The sequence below is a fragment of the Aotus nancymaae genome, unplaced genomic scaffold (genome assembly GCF_030222135.1).
Source record: "Aotus nancymaae isolate 86718 unplaced genomic scaffold, 86718_ANA_hifiasm-v0.15.2.pri h1tg000007l, whole genome shotgun sequence".
In the NCBI taxonomy this organism is placed as follows: domain Eukaryota; kingdom Metazoa; phylum Chordata; class Mammalia; order Primates; family Aotidae; genus Aotus; species Aotus nancymaae.
The window spans coordinates 59,398,015-59,412,332 of NW_026988418.1; the positions used below are offsets into that span (position 1 = coordinate 59,398,015).

Below are 14,318 nucleotides of genomic sequence, written 5' to 3' on the forward strand. Positions count from 1 at the left end.
AATGAGACCAGGTTTCTCTCTCTCTCTCTCTCTCTCTCTCTCTCTCTCTCTCTCTCTCACACACACACACACACACACACACACACACACACGACCTTAAAAGAACTTTTAAAAAACGTTTTTTGTACTCAAAAGAATCAGCAATGGTTAAAGCAAATCCTAATGTTTCTAGAAAGAATGAGCACTGAGCAATGCCCAGAGGCTGCATATAACCAACCAATAAGAGACAACCGCGTTCTCCAGGACGGACTAAAAAGGAACTAACCAAACAAAACCAGCAGAGAGACAGTTGTACATTAGCAGGAGGAAATTGCAATTCTATCTGAAAACTGTGTACTCATTTTCTAGGAATTTAGGAGATATATTGACTCTACCTTTTTTTCTCATGTATGTAACTCTTTGTCACCGTATTTGATGACAATTGCCTCTTACCCAGGGGCTCAAAAGGCCCTTGAACTTGTGAAGTCCTTGGACCAATCCACCCATTTATCCACAAGTATGCTGAGTGTGTCCAAGAAACTGCAAGATACAAAGGAAGCACAAAACAGGGTCCTTCTTCTTAGTGTGGCAGGAGTCACAATACAGAGACTCTACACAACTCTGATGATCACAAAATAAGTGCCAGAGTACTATGCCCTTGTGAGGCACTTTTGGAGTTCCAGAAAAGAGAATGGGGTGAAAGATGAACCTGGAGCTGGGCTCTGCAGCCAAGGTGGCCAGGGCTGGCAGTGACCTGGAATGAGACTAGGCTGCAGGAGAGAAGGGAGCATGTGAGCTGGAGAGTCGGGGCCAAAGCAAAGGCAGAGGCAAGGGCAAGCCAAATGCAGGAAGAGACAGACTCCTGCCTGCCCCACTGGCCCGGCAGAGGCTCCTGGACACCATATCAGGAGTCACCTAGAAGGCCCCAGGCTGTTACCACAGCCGTTCTCCCCATCCCAGTCTCACTGCTCTCAGGTGCTGCCAGCCCTGGCACGCTTGGCTCCCATGGAGACTTGCTAGGACTGACAGCAGTGATGATGACAGAACTAAAGTGGGAAGGTTTGGGCCTTATCAAGAGGGAGGCAAGAGTGATGGGAGTTCTGCAGGGATTTTGACTCAGGGTGCCAAAGAGGAGGTGGGCAGGTCTCAGCTAGGCATGGGAACCTGGCCCATCTGTGATTGCCTGCTCTGTCTCTCCATCTATAGGACGGTGACTGGCTGTGTTAGTTAACCAGGAAATCAGGAAAACAGAATCGATTTCATTTGAGACAGGACCTCCCACTCATATATCTTCAAAAATCACATTTAAATATCCATAAGATAACCAGAAGGCCATGCTTTACATGCCTACGAGAGGCACACATTTGCACCTACCTACAACCAAATAAAACAAGGTAGTGCATATCTGGGAGAGATCAGAGTTAAATTCCCTGTTTAATTCTGAGTTAATTTCTCATTTTATCTCATTGGTTATTCAACCATTTATAGCAGTGTTTTTCAGAGTGTGGTTTGAGATCTGCTGTGTTAGAATAATGGGGTGTGGTAGTATGGTTTATAAAAATGTAGATTCCTGACCCCACCCAGCTCTATTTTCTGCTCACTTGTGCTAAGGTCCAGGAAGCCCCACTTTACTACCTGGGTGATTCTTATGCACGCTGAAGTTTAAGAACCACTGTCAGAGACTCATGTTCAAGGAGTAAGGAAACTTACTATACCACAAAGCCATTAGGTCTCATCATTACTGACTTTGAATGTTATACAAGGGAACATTTAACTTAAGGTTTAACAGCACTAAATAGAACACAGGGGCTTACGCTGGAAACCAAAAAAGTCATTCAAAAATGGCCTTGTCTAATAGATTGAATGCAATAGAGTGAAGCCAAGTGACTTGCAGAAAGATTGGTCTGTTTAGGCACTGCAGAAAATCTCAAGATGAGTCATATGTAAATACTGATGATGTCTGTAATCATAAGTTTTGCCAAGTTCCAGCCAAAATAAACAAACAAAAAAAAAAAATAAGGGAAAACTGCATGAGGGTTGGTAGCGGTGGTGGGGGGTTTGGTTCATTTGTTACCTGCCATTCCACTCCTCCCCGCCAGTCCTCAACCACCAGAGGTACTCCTTGGAGCTGCTCTCTGTGCTTTTGCTCACAGTCCTTGCTCTTAGAGGAAGGTAAATGGTTAGGAGCCAGAGAGAAAGAAAGAGGCTGGGAACAGATGAAAAGGTCTTGGAGGAAAGAATGAATATGCAAAGGAAAACCTCAAGATGTTCAGAAGAGGAACTCCAAAGGAGAAGACACAGATACTGGGAAAAAATGAAAGGAAGACATAGAAATGAAGAAGATATGAAAGGAACAAAGATAGAGAAGAAAGTAGAGGGATTTATAGTATGAGTTGTGGAGACAAACAGAACCAGGGTCAAACCATCAAGAAGACAATAAATCCTAATGGTGTCTGGACCAAACAATAGAACTGCAAAATATGCAAAGCAAAAAATGATAGAACTGAAAGGAAAAATGAACAAATCTCTAAGATTGGGAAACAAACAAACACAAAATTTAAGAAAAGAATTCTTACCACTCTTATTGAAAATAGTGCTAGAAGGTCTCACCAGTGAAGTAAGGAAATGTAAGGAAAGAAAATGACATGCAGATTTAAAAGGAAGAAATTATTTGCAGATGATGAAATTGTCTACCTAGAAAAATCCCAAAGAATCTAGAAAACAAAACAAAAACCTCTTAGAACTAGTAAGTGAGTTTAGCACTAACATTAACAAACAGAACAAATTAATTGTATATCTATGTACTTTCAATGAACACATGGACATGAAAACAAAAAAATACCATTTACAGTAGCTGAAATAATTTAACTGATTAGATATAAATCTAACAAAACTTGTGCAAGACTTGTAGGCTGAAAACTATGCAATGCTGATGAAAGAAACCAAAGAAGATCAAATAAATGGAGAGACATACAATATTCATGGATTGGAAGACTCAACATAGTAAATATGTCACTCTCCCTGAGTTGATATACAGATTTAATGCAATTCCTACCAAAATGCTAGTAAGATTTTTTTGTATGTATAAACGCGATTATTCTGAAGTTCATACAAAAATGCTAAAGACTAGTAGAATTAAAGCAATTTCGAAAAAGAAGAATAAAGTGAAAAGAGATAGTCTACCTGCTCTCTGTATACTTGATCCTAGCTACTGGAATCAAGACTGTGTGGTGCTGGCACAGGAACAGACATACAGAGCAATGGAACAGAATTGAGAAACCACACATAGAACCACATGAGTATGTCAACCGATTTTTGACAAAGGTACAAAACCAATTGAGTGGATGAAAGACAGCCTTTTCACGAAAAAAAATCAGAACAATTGAACATCTGTTGGCAAAAATAGAGAAAGGAACCTCAACCTGTCTTAAATTTGATTCACTCAAAGTGAATCAGGAACTTGAATGTAAAATGAAAAACTATAAAACTTTAAGAAAAAATAGGAGAAGAATTCAGATCTGAGGCTAGGCAAAGAGTTCTTGGACTTAACATCAAAAGTATAATCCATGAATGAAAAATGTGATCAACTGGACTTCATCAAAATTGAAAACTTTTGTTCTTTGGAAGATCCTATTAAGAAGATGAAAAGAGGAGAGGGCGCCAAGATGGCCGTGAGAAGGCAACACCAGATTGCAGCTCCCAGCAAATGAGATGCAGAGGGCTAGAGGACTCTATGATTCCAAGCGAGGTGCCAGGTTCATTTCAGTGGGACTGATAGGGCACTGAAAATAGCCCAGGGAAGAAACCACAGGGTGACAGCCGCCCAAGGGGTCAAATCAAGATGGGGGGTGCATCCCCACCTGAAACATGTAGCCGGCTGGAAGGTAGGGGGACTTCACCCACTTGGTGCTCTGATTCAGATCCTGTGCTTACCTCATCCCTCCTACAACCCACGGTCCACGAGAGCTCTGCTAGACCATGGGGTATCATGGGTTGTCGACGCAAATCTCAGCAGCAGCTCCAGCTGGGAGCAGCAAGTTGTCCCATGGACCTGGGTGGAAGTTTGGACCAATGCCAGCAGGACAGACCGTCCCACAGAAAGAGGTAGAGTTGAAAGCAGGGAAACAGACCATAAAGCCTGGCAGGCCCCACCTCCACAGAACTGAAACTGAAGCCCTCGCTAGACAGCTTCGCAGCAAATACACCAGTTTGACCCCAACCAGGAAGATAGAGCTCTGGGAGACATGCTATAGTGAAGGCGGGGCCAATCTCACCTGCAAACAAACTCCAGGGAAGGACCACCCACCCAACAACTGAATGAACCAGAGAGAGCCCAGCAATGCCCTCTACAGGCCAAAAAAGATACAGCTCCAACCTCAACAAAAAAACATCCACTCAGAGACGACTCCTGAAATCACCAACTTCAAAGATCAAAGGGAGATAAATCCACAAAGATGTGAAAAAACCAGTGCAAAAAGGATGAAACCATCAAAGAACAGAACACCTCTTCTCCTCCCAGGGATCACAACCCCTCACCAGCAAGGGAACAAATAAAGACAGAGAATGAATTTGACGAATTGACAGAAGTAGGCTTCAGAAGGTGGGTGATGACAAACTTCTCTGAGTTAAAAGACTATATTCTAACCCAATGCAAAGAAACTAAGAACTTTGAAAAAAGGTTAGATGAAATGCTAACTAGAATAATCAGCTTAGAGAAGAACATAAACGGCTTGATGGGGCTGAAAAACACAGCACGAGGCATACACAAGTTTCAACAGCTGAATTGACCAAGCAGAAGAAAGGATATCAGAGATAGAAGATCAAATCAATGAAATAAAATGAGAAGGCAAGATCAGAGAAAAAAGAGTGAAAACAGATGAACAAAGCTTCCAAGAACTATGGGATTATGTGAAAAGACCTAACCTATGCTTGATCAGCATACCTCAATGTGACGGGGAGAATGAATCCAAGTGGAAAACACTCTTCAAGATATTATCCAAGAGAACATTCCCAACCTAACAAGGCAGGCCAACATTCAAATCCAGGAAATACAGAGAACACCAAAAAGATATTCTTCAAGAAGAGCAACCCCAAGGCACATAATTGTCAGATTCACCAGGGTTGAAATGAAGGAAAGAATCCTAAGGGCAGCCAGAGAGAAAGGTCGAGTCACCCACAAAGGAAAGACCATCAGACTCACAGCAGATCTCTTGGCAGACCTACAAGCTAGAAGGGAGTGGCAATATTCAACATCCTTAAAGGAAAGAACTTTCAACCCAGAATTTCATATCCAGCCAAACTAAGCTTCATAAGTGAAGGAGAAATAAAATCCTTTATGGGCAACCAATTGCTAAGAGATTTCATTGCTGCAAAGCCTGCCTTACGAGAGCTACTGAAGGAAGTACTAAATAGGAAACAGAACAACCAGTACCAGCCACTGCAAAAACGTACCAAATGGTAAAGAACAAAGACACAATGAAGAAGCCACATCAACTAACGGGCAAAACAACCAGCCAGTAACAAAATGGCTGGAACAAATTCAAACATAACAATATTAAGGTTGAATGTAAATGGTCTAAATGCCCCAATCAAAAGACAGACTGGCAAACTGGATAAAAAGTCAAGAATCATCAGTGTGCTGTATTCAGGAGACCCATCTCACATGCAAAGAGTCACATAGACTCAAAATAAAGGGATGGAAGAAGATTTACCAAGCAAATGTAGAGCAAAAAAAAGCAGGGGTAGCAATCCTGGTCTCTGATAAAATGGACTTTAAACCAACAAAGATCAAAAGAGACAAAGAGATATTACATAATGGTAAAAGGATCAATGCAACAAGAAGAGCTAACTATCCTAATGCACCCAGTGCAGGAGGACCCAGATACATAAAGCAAGTTCTTAATGACCTACGAAGAGATTTAGATTCCCGCACAATAATAGTGGGAGACTTTAACACTCCACTGACAATACTGGACAGATCGACGAGACAGAAAGTCAACAAGGATATACAGGACTTGAATGCAGATTTGGACCAAGTGAACCTAATAGACATTTACAGGACACTCCACCCCAAATCCACAGAATACACATTCTTCTCAGCACCACATTGCATTTACTCCAAAATTGACCACATAATTGGAAGTAAATCACTCCTCAGCAAATGCAAAAGAACAGAAATCATAACAAACAGTCTCTCAGACCACAGCACAATCAAATTAGAACTCAGGATTAAGAAAAGCACTAAAAACTGCACAATCACATGGAAACTGAACAACTTGCTCCTGAATGACGAATGGATACACAATGAAATGAAGGCAGAAATAAAAATGTTCTTCGAAACCAACAAGAATGGAGACAGAACATACCAGATCCTACAGGACACATTTAAAGCAGTGTCTAGAGGGAAATTTATAGCAGTAAATGCCCACATGAGAAACAAGGAAAGATCTAAAATCGACATCCTATAGTGAAAACTGAAAGAGCTAGAGGAGCAAGATCAAAAAAACTCAAAAGCAAGCAGAAAACAAGAAATAACTAAGATCAGAGCAGAACTGAAGGAGATAGAGACACAACAAAAACCCTTCAAAAAATCAATAAATCTACGTTTTTTTAAAAAGATCAACAAAATAGACTGCTGGCTAGACTAATAAAAAAGAAAAAAGGGAAGAATCAAATAGATGCAATAAAAAAGATAAAGGGGAGATCACCACCGATTCCTCGGAAATACAAACTGCCATCAGAGATTACTACAAACAACTCTATGCACATAAACCAGTCAATCTGCAAGAAATGGATAAATTCCTGGACATGTGCACACTCCCAAGACTTAGCCAAGAAGAAGTTGAAACCCTGAATAGACCAATAACAAGGTGTGAAGTCAAGGCAGCAATTAATAGCCTACTGACCAAAAAAAGTCCAGGTCCAGATGGGTTCATAGTTGAATTCTATCAGACATACAAAGAAGAGTTGGTACCATTCCTGTTGAAACTATTCCAAACAATACAAAAAGAGGGAATTCTCCTAACTCTTTCTGTGAGAACAGCATCATCCTGATACAAAATCTGGCAGAGACACAACTAAAAAAGAAAACTACAGGCCAATATACATGATGAACATTGATGCAAAAATCTTCAATAAAATACTGGCAAACTGAATCCAACAGCACATCAAAAAGCTTATCCACCACGATCAAGTAGGCTTCATCCTGGGAATGCAAGGCTGGTTGAACATACGCAAATCTATAAATGTAATTCACCACATAAACAGAACCAAAGGCAAAAACCACATGATTATCTCAATAGATGCAGAGAAGGCTTTTGACAAAATTCAACAGCTCTTCATGCTAAAAACTCTCGAAAAACTAGGTATTGATGGAAAGCATCTCAAAACAATAAAAGCTATTTACAAGAAACCCACAGCCAATATCATACTGAATGGGCAAAAACTAGAAGCATTCCCTTTAAAAACTGACACTAGATAAAGATGACTTCTCTCACTGCTCCTATTCAATATGGTATTGGAAGGTCTAGCCAGAGCAATTAGGCAAGAAAAAGAAGTAAAACGCATTCGATTAGGTAAAGAAGAAGTCAAATTGTCTCTATTTGCAGACGACAATATCATATATTTAGAAGACCCCATCATCTCAGCCCAAAACCTCCTTAATCTGATAAGCAACTTTAGCAAAGTCTCAGGATACAAAATCAATGTGCAGAAATCACAAGCATTCCTATACAACAATAACAGACAAACAGAGAGCCAAATCATGAGCAAACTCCCATTTACAATTGCTACAAAGAGAATAAAATACCTAGGAATGCAACTAACAAAGGATGTAAAAGATCTCTTCAAGGAGAACTACAAACCACTGATCAAGGAAATAAGAGAGGACACAAACAGATGGAAAAACATTCCATGCTCATGGTTAGGAAGAATCAATATTGTGAAAATGGCCATACTGCCCAAAGTAATTTATAGATTCAATGCTATCCCCATCAAGCTACCATTGACCTTCTTCACAGAACTGGAAAAGCCCACTTTAAACTTCATATGGAACCAAAAGAGAGCCCACATAGACAAGACAATCCTAAGCAAAAAGAACAAAGCTGGAGGCATCATGTTACCTGACTTCAAACTGTACTACAAGGCTATAGTAATCAAAACAGCATGGTACTGGTATCAAAACAGAGATATAGACCAATGGAACAGAACAGAGGCCTCAGAAGCAAAGCCACACGTCTACAGCCATCTGATCTTTGACAAAGCTGACAACAACAAGCAATGGGGAAAGGATTCCCTGTTTAATAAATGTTGTTGGGAAAACTGGCTAGCCATATGCAGGAAGCTCAAACTGGACCCCTTCCTTACATCTTGTACAAAAATTAACTCCAGATGGATTAAAGATTTAAACATAAGAACTAACATCATAAAAACCCTAGAAGAAAACCTAGGCTACACCATTCAGGACATAGGCACAGGCAAGGACTTCATGACTAAAACGCCAAAAGCAATAGCAACAAAAGCGAAAATAGACAAGTGGGATCTAATTAAACTTAAGATTCTGCACAGCAAAAGAAACAATCGTTAGAGTAAACTGGCAAGCAACAGGATGGGAAAAAATTTTTGCAATCTACCCATCAAACAAAGGGCTAATATCCAGAATCTACAAAGAACTAAAGCAGATTTACAAGAAAAAAACAAACAAACCCATTCAAAAGTGGGCGAAGGATATGAACAGACACTTTGCAAAAGAAGACAAATATGCGGCCAACAAACATGAAAAGATGCTCATCATCATTGGTCATTAGAGAAATGCATATCAAAACCACATCGAGATACCATCTCATGCCAGTTAGAATGGTGATCATTAAAAAATCTGGAGACAACAGATGCTGGAGAAGATGTGGAGAAATAGGAACACTTTTACACTGTTGGTGGGAGTGTAAATTAGTTCAACCATTATGGAAGACAGTGTGGCAATTCTTCAAGGATCTAGAAATAGAAATTCCATTTGACCCAGCGATCCCATTACTGGGTATATACCCAAAGGATTATAAATCATTCTATTAGAAAGACACATGCACACGTATGGTCATTGTGATGCTGTTTACGATAACAAAGACTGGGAAGCAACCCAAATGCCCATCGATGATAGACTGGACAAGGAAAATGTGGCACATATACACCATGGAATACTATGCAGCCATCAAAAACGATGAGTTAGTGTCCTTTGTAGAGACATGGATGAATCTAGAAACTATCATTCTCAGCAAACTGACACAAGAACAGAAAACCAGATACCAAATGTTTTCACTCATAGGCGGGTGATGAACAATGAGAACACTTGGGCGCAGGGAAGGGAACAACACTCACAGGGCTAGGTAGGGGGTGGAGAGGAGGGGAGGGACCGCAGAGGGGGCGGGGAGAATGGGGAGGGATAACACTGGGAGAAATGCCTGATGCAGGTGACAGGTGGCGGGGGTGGATGTAGACAGCAAACCACCGTGGCATGTATGTACCTATGCAACAATCCTGCAGGATGCAGGATGTGCACATGTGCCCCAAAATACAATTTAAAAAAAAAAAGAAAGAAAAAAATGTTATGAATGTGCATTAATTTTATCAGCCAAGAAAAGTAATAATTTTTCAAATGTTTAAAAAAAAGATGAAAAGATTATGATATTGAATGTTTGCAACACAAAAAAATGATAAATGTTTGAGGTGATAGGTATGCTAATTACCCTGATCTGATTACTATACATTACATGAATCAAAACATCACTGTGTACCCTATGAATATGTACAATTATTATTTGTCAAATAAAAAAAGAAGATGAAATGACACAACTATAGAGTGAAAGAAAATACTTATAAACCATATATCTGAAAAAGGACTGGCATTAAAAAAAAACTCTCGAAATTCAACAACCATAAAGCAATCCAGTTAAAAAATGAGCAAAAGATGTGAACAGGCATTTCATAGAAGACAACATACATATGGCAAATAAGCACATTTAAAAATGCTCAACATTGTTAGCCATTAGGAAAATGCAAATTAAAACCACAATGAGATAGTACTACAAACCTGTCAGAATGACTGAAATGAAAAATGGTTATGCTACCAAGTCCTGATAAAGATGTGGAAAAAGTAGATTATTCATACCTTGCTCATGGGAAGGTGAAATAATACAGCTACTCTGAAAAATAGTTTGGCAGCTTCTTTAAAAACTAAACATGTAACCACCATAAAACCCAGTAATTATACTACTAGACATTTATCTCAGGGAAATTAAGACTCAAAAACCTATACACAAAGGTTTATAGCAGCTCTATTCATACTAACCAATATCTGGGAACAACCCAGATATCCTTTAATGAGTGAATGATTAAACAGACTATGGTACACTCATACCATAGAATTCTTTTTTTTTTTTTTTTTTTTTTGAGACGGAGTTTCGCTCCTGATACCCAGGCTGGAGTGCAATGGCGCGATCTCGGCTCACCGCAACCTCCGCCTCCTGGGTTCAGGCAATTCTCCTGCCTCAGCCTCCTGGGTAGCTGGGATTACAGGCACGCGCCACCATGCCCAGCTAATTTTTTATATTTTTAGTAGAGACGGGGTTTCACCTTGTTGACCAGGATGGTCTCGATCTCTTGACCTCGTGATCCACCCGCCTCGGCCTCCCAAAGTGCTGGGACATACCATAGAATTCTATAAAATAAAAATAAAAAAGCAATAAAAAAGAAATGATGTACTGATGCATGCAACGACCTGGACGAATCTCTACATAATTAAGCTGAGTGAAAAAAGTCAGTCTCAAAAGGTTACATACTATATGATTCCATTTATGTAACGTTCTTGAAATGACAAAATTATAGGAATGGAGAACAAATTAGTGGTTGCCCAGGGTTAAAGAGGGGATGGGGACACAAGCCAGTGGGTGTGACCATCAAGGATAACAGAGGGATCCTTGTGGCGATGGCAATGTTTTGTATCTTAACTGTATCAGTGTCAACATCCAGTTTGTGAAGTTGTACCTCTGTTTTGCAAGATGTTACTACTGAGGGAAATTAGATGCAATGTGCAAGCTAGCTCTCTGTATTCTCACAACTACACATTAATCTACAATTATCATTTTTTAAAGTTTAACTTAAAAAAGCAGTATTAATATTTCACGATCTGTCTAGTAGCATCTCCATTCTGTTTCCGTTTCAAGTCCCTGCTCAAACAGATGACAAAAATTAGATCTCAGTCCTGAAGTAAGCAAGTATGCGCAACTTGCTCATATCGACGTTTCAGGAAGCTTAACATAATGCCAGCCTTGTGCTTGGTGTCATCATCTACGCTGGTGTCTAACCAGAGTAGTTTTCAGCTATCTGTCCATCTAGGACACTGCTGCATCCTCCTCGCCTTTGGAGCCGAGCCCCTGACCCCCGATACTCTATTAGTCTCAATGTGCTGCAGGAAACCTTGAGAGGACATCTCAGGTCTATTCGCCCAGTGAGCATTCCTACTTCACAAGCCCAGGAGCGGGGGAAGTGAGGGGATGCTTGGATATTGAGGACATAGGACTCCTTTATTCTTAGGTCCTCTTGTGTTCCCACTCTACTCCAGGTACATTTGGCAGCTAGAGAAGGGCTCAGGCTCTCTCGTCAGGCATCCATGCTTCCTTCCTGATTCTTCTCCCTCCCGATCCAGATTTTATCTACTCCGAGGGCAGAAAATGGTATGTAATAATGTAATAGTGGACGTATTCTTCCAAATTTTCTGTCTTAGGTCTGCTCCTCAGATTTTTCCTCCTTGATTCTCAGCATTCTCCTAAATCATCCTTCTCCTTAGGGGACAAGAATAGATTTCCTTTGCTGCCGCTTGACTTGGTCACACAGTAATAGAAAGTATAGAGAAAAATCCTTCTGTTGATATATCAGGATAGTAATCCTGTAATATTTTCTACCATCTTTCTGCCCTTAGAGCACTTATCTTTCCACTTGTTCCTTCAGCTTGTGGCCCAGGTCCTTGAACATAAAGCTATAGGCTTTGTGATGGTGGATGCCAAGAAAGAAGCCAAGCTTGCCAAGAAACTGGGTAAGTGTGATTTTTGAGACACAGTATCTCATACAGTATGTGGGAAAGAAACGAATGTGTCTTGCAAAAAGAATAGTACAGTTGCAATTATTCTTGCATGAGCAGACTGTCTTTAAAGATATATTAAATGATTCTGCATGCCTTCATCTTTGTCTGGAGAAGGGTTTTATAAAAGTAAACACAGGCCTGAATTGAATGGTTTCACATTAATCATGTAAGAGATTGTTGTATCAGTACAATGAAGAGGACTTCTTCCTGGAGAAACTGATGCTAAAGAGTCAAGCTTTTATTTTCAGCTTCTACAGCAAGCTAAAAGGCGAGCTTCTCTTATCTCACCACTGTGGTGATCTCTCTGAGAGAGTTAAAAAATTCTTTTCTTTCATCACATATTTTTTCGTTTCTTTGCGACTGAAGCAGCCAACAAAAGATAGTATTAATAGTAATAATGCCAGGGTAACAGTGCTTTTTAAATTTAAGGCTAAACCCCAGCTGGGCATTGTCACTGAGGATGAGAGGGAGGACGGAGGTGAGGATTAGTTAAGTGACCGCATAATGGAAGTTGTACTCTCTAGTGTCAATATGTCGTGCTTAAGTGCGGTGCACTTTAAGATTCGCACCCCCGTCATCTCAAAGAGAGAGAATATTGGTAGCTCCTCTGGTTTTCTTTTCCTTTCTTTTCTCTTTTATCTTCCTTCCTTCCTTCCTTCTTTATTTTTCTTTTTGTTTTTTGAGTCAGGGTCTCTTCTTACTCTGTCACCCAGGCTGGAGTGCAGTGGTGTGATCTTGGCTCATTGCAACCTCTGCCTCCTGGAATCAAATGATTCTTGTGCCTCAGTCTCTCAAGTAGCTGAGATTACAGTCACATGCCACCACACTTGGCTCATTTTTTTGTATTTTTAGTAGAGACAGGTTTTCGTCATGTTGGCCAGGTGGGTCTTGAACTCCTAACCTTGAATGATCTGCCTGCCTTGGCCTCGCAAAATGCTGGGATTACAGGTGTGAGCCACCACTCCTGACCTGCTCCTCTGATTTTCACACACTGACACACACGTACTGCCCATTTGGCTTTTTCTGCATGACCAGTGAAGAATGGCTATTAAAAAAATAGCAGGTTATAAAACAGGACCTTTGAAGAAAGGTTAATTGGATTTAGAGTAGTAATTACAGGAAAAAGAAAAGATTAGTGGTGGTTCAATAAATGCCTTCAGGTACATAAAGGTCCATTATCCTGGAAAATTACAGACAACTCTTTCCTATTTTATTTTCAAGAAGACCAGTCATTTTAAAAAAAGATTTAAATTACAGGAGACTATTTAGGTGAGACACAAGAAAGAATTCATGACCACAAAATTATAATGAGTTATTAAGAGTGTGTGGGCACTTTGGGAGGCCAAGGGCAGAGGACTGCTTGAGCCCAGGAGTTTGAGACCAGCTTGGGCAACACAGTAAAACCTCATCTTTACAAAAAATTTAAAAATTAGCCAGGCATGGTGGCATGTACCTGTAGTGTCAGCTACTTGGGATGAGAGGATGGCTTGAGCCAGGGAGGTCAAGATTGCAGTAACTTCTACCTGCATGATTCTGCCACTGCACTCCAGCCTGGGCAACAAAGTGAGATTCTGCCTCAAAATAAATACATAAATAAATAAAGCCTGGGATGTCTCTTTCCCTAAAGACATAGTAAGGGATATTTTTCTCCCTTGAGTATGGGAGCAAAATACGTTAAACTCTTTCCCTAGAGTCAAAAACAATTTAATGAATTCTGCCTCCTCCCCCAGCAGTCTCTTGATTCCTCTTCTGCCTTCCTATTGCTTTAATGAGAAGTTGAATTTGGGAGAATTTCCAGCAAATTTAGTTACATAAAAATGCTAGTGTCCCAGTGATCAAAAAATTTTGGGTGGACAAGCTGGGCAAGTATACATAAAAATAGACTGGCAAAGAATATGAGGGGCTCGATACATTGCAACAAACTTTTCTCCAAGCTCAACTTGAAAGAGTTGGGGCAGATTCCTTCTTGCCATTTGATCCCTGGGGGTTTACAGGACAGTGGAGGTACTTTGTGAACCTGCTTCTTCATCTTCATTCGTCTTCCATTTGCCTTATTTTGGCCTTTGTCAAATTTTGCCTGAACAACTGCAGTAGCCTTCTAACTGTGGTGTTGCTCAAGACAAAATCTGACAGCAGGCTATTGGCTAATGTTCCCTAGGGCACCTTTTGAGATCAGCCATCATTGACATCAAGAAAATCTGGCAGGACC

The 14,318-nt window shown here is 40.4% G+C and overlaps 1 protein-coding gene across 1 annotated transcript in view; it reads left to right on the forward strand.

The window, feature by feature from the left end:
• The window catches only part of CASQ2 (calsequestrin 2), a 72,113-nt gene that overhangs the window by 15,565 nt on the left and 42,230 nt on the right, over window positions 1-14,318 (forward strand). The window contains exon 2 of the mRNA XM_012458880.3: window positions 11,977-12,061. Within this exon, the coding sequence (XP_012314303.1) occupies window positions 11,977-12,061 (85 nt within the window). The remainder of the gene's footprint in view (window positions 1-11,976; window positions 12,062-14,318) is intronic.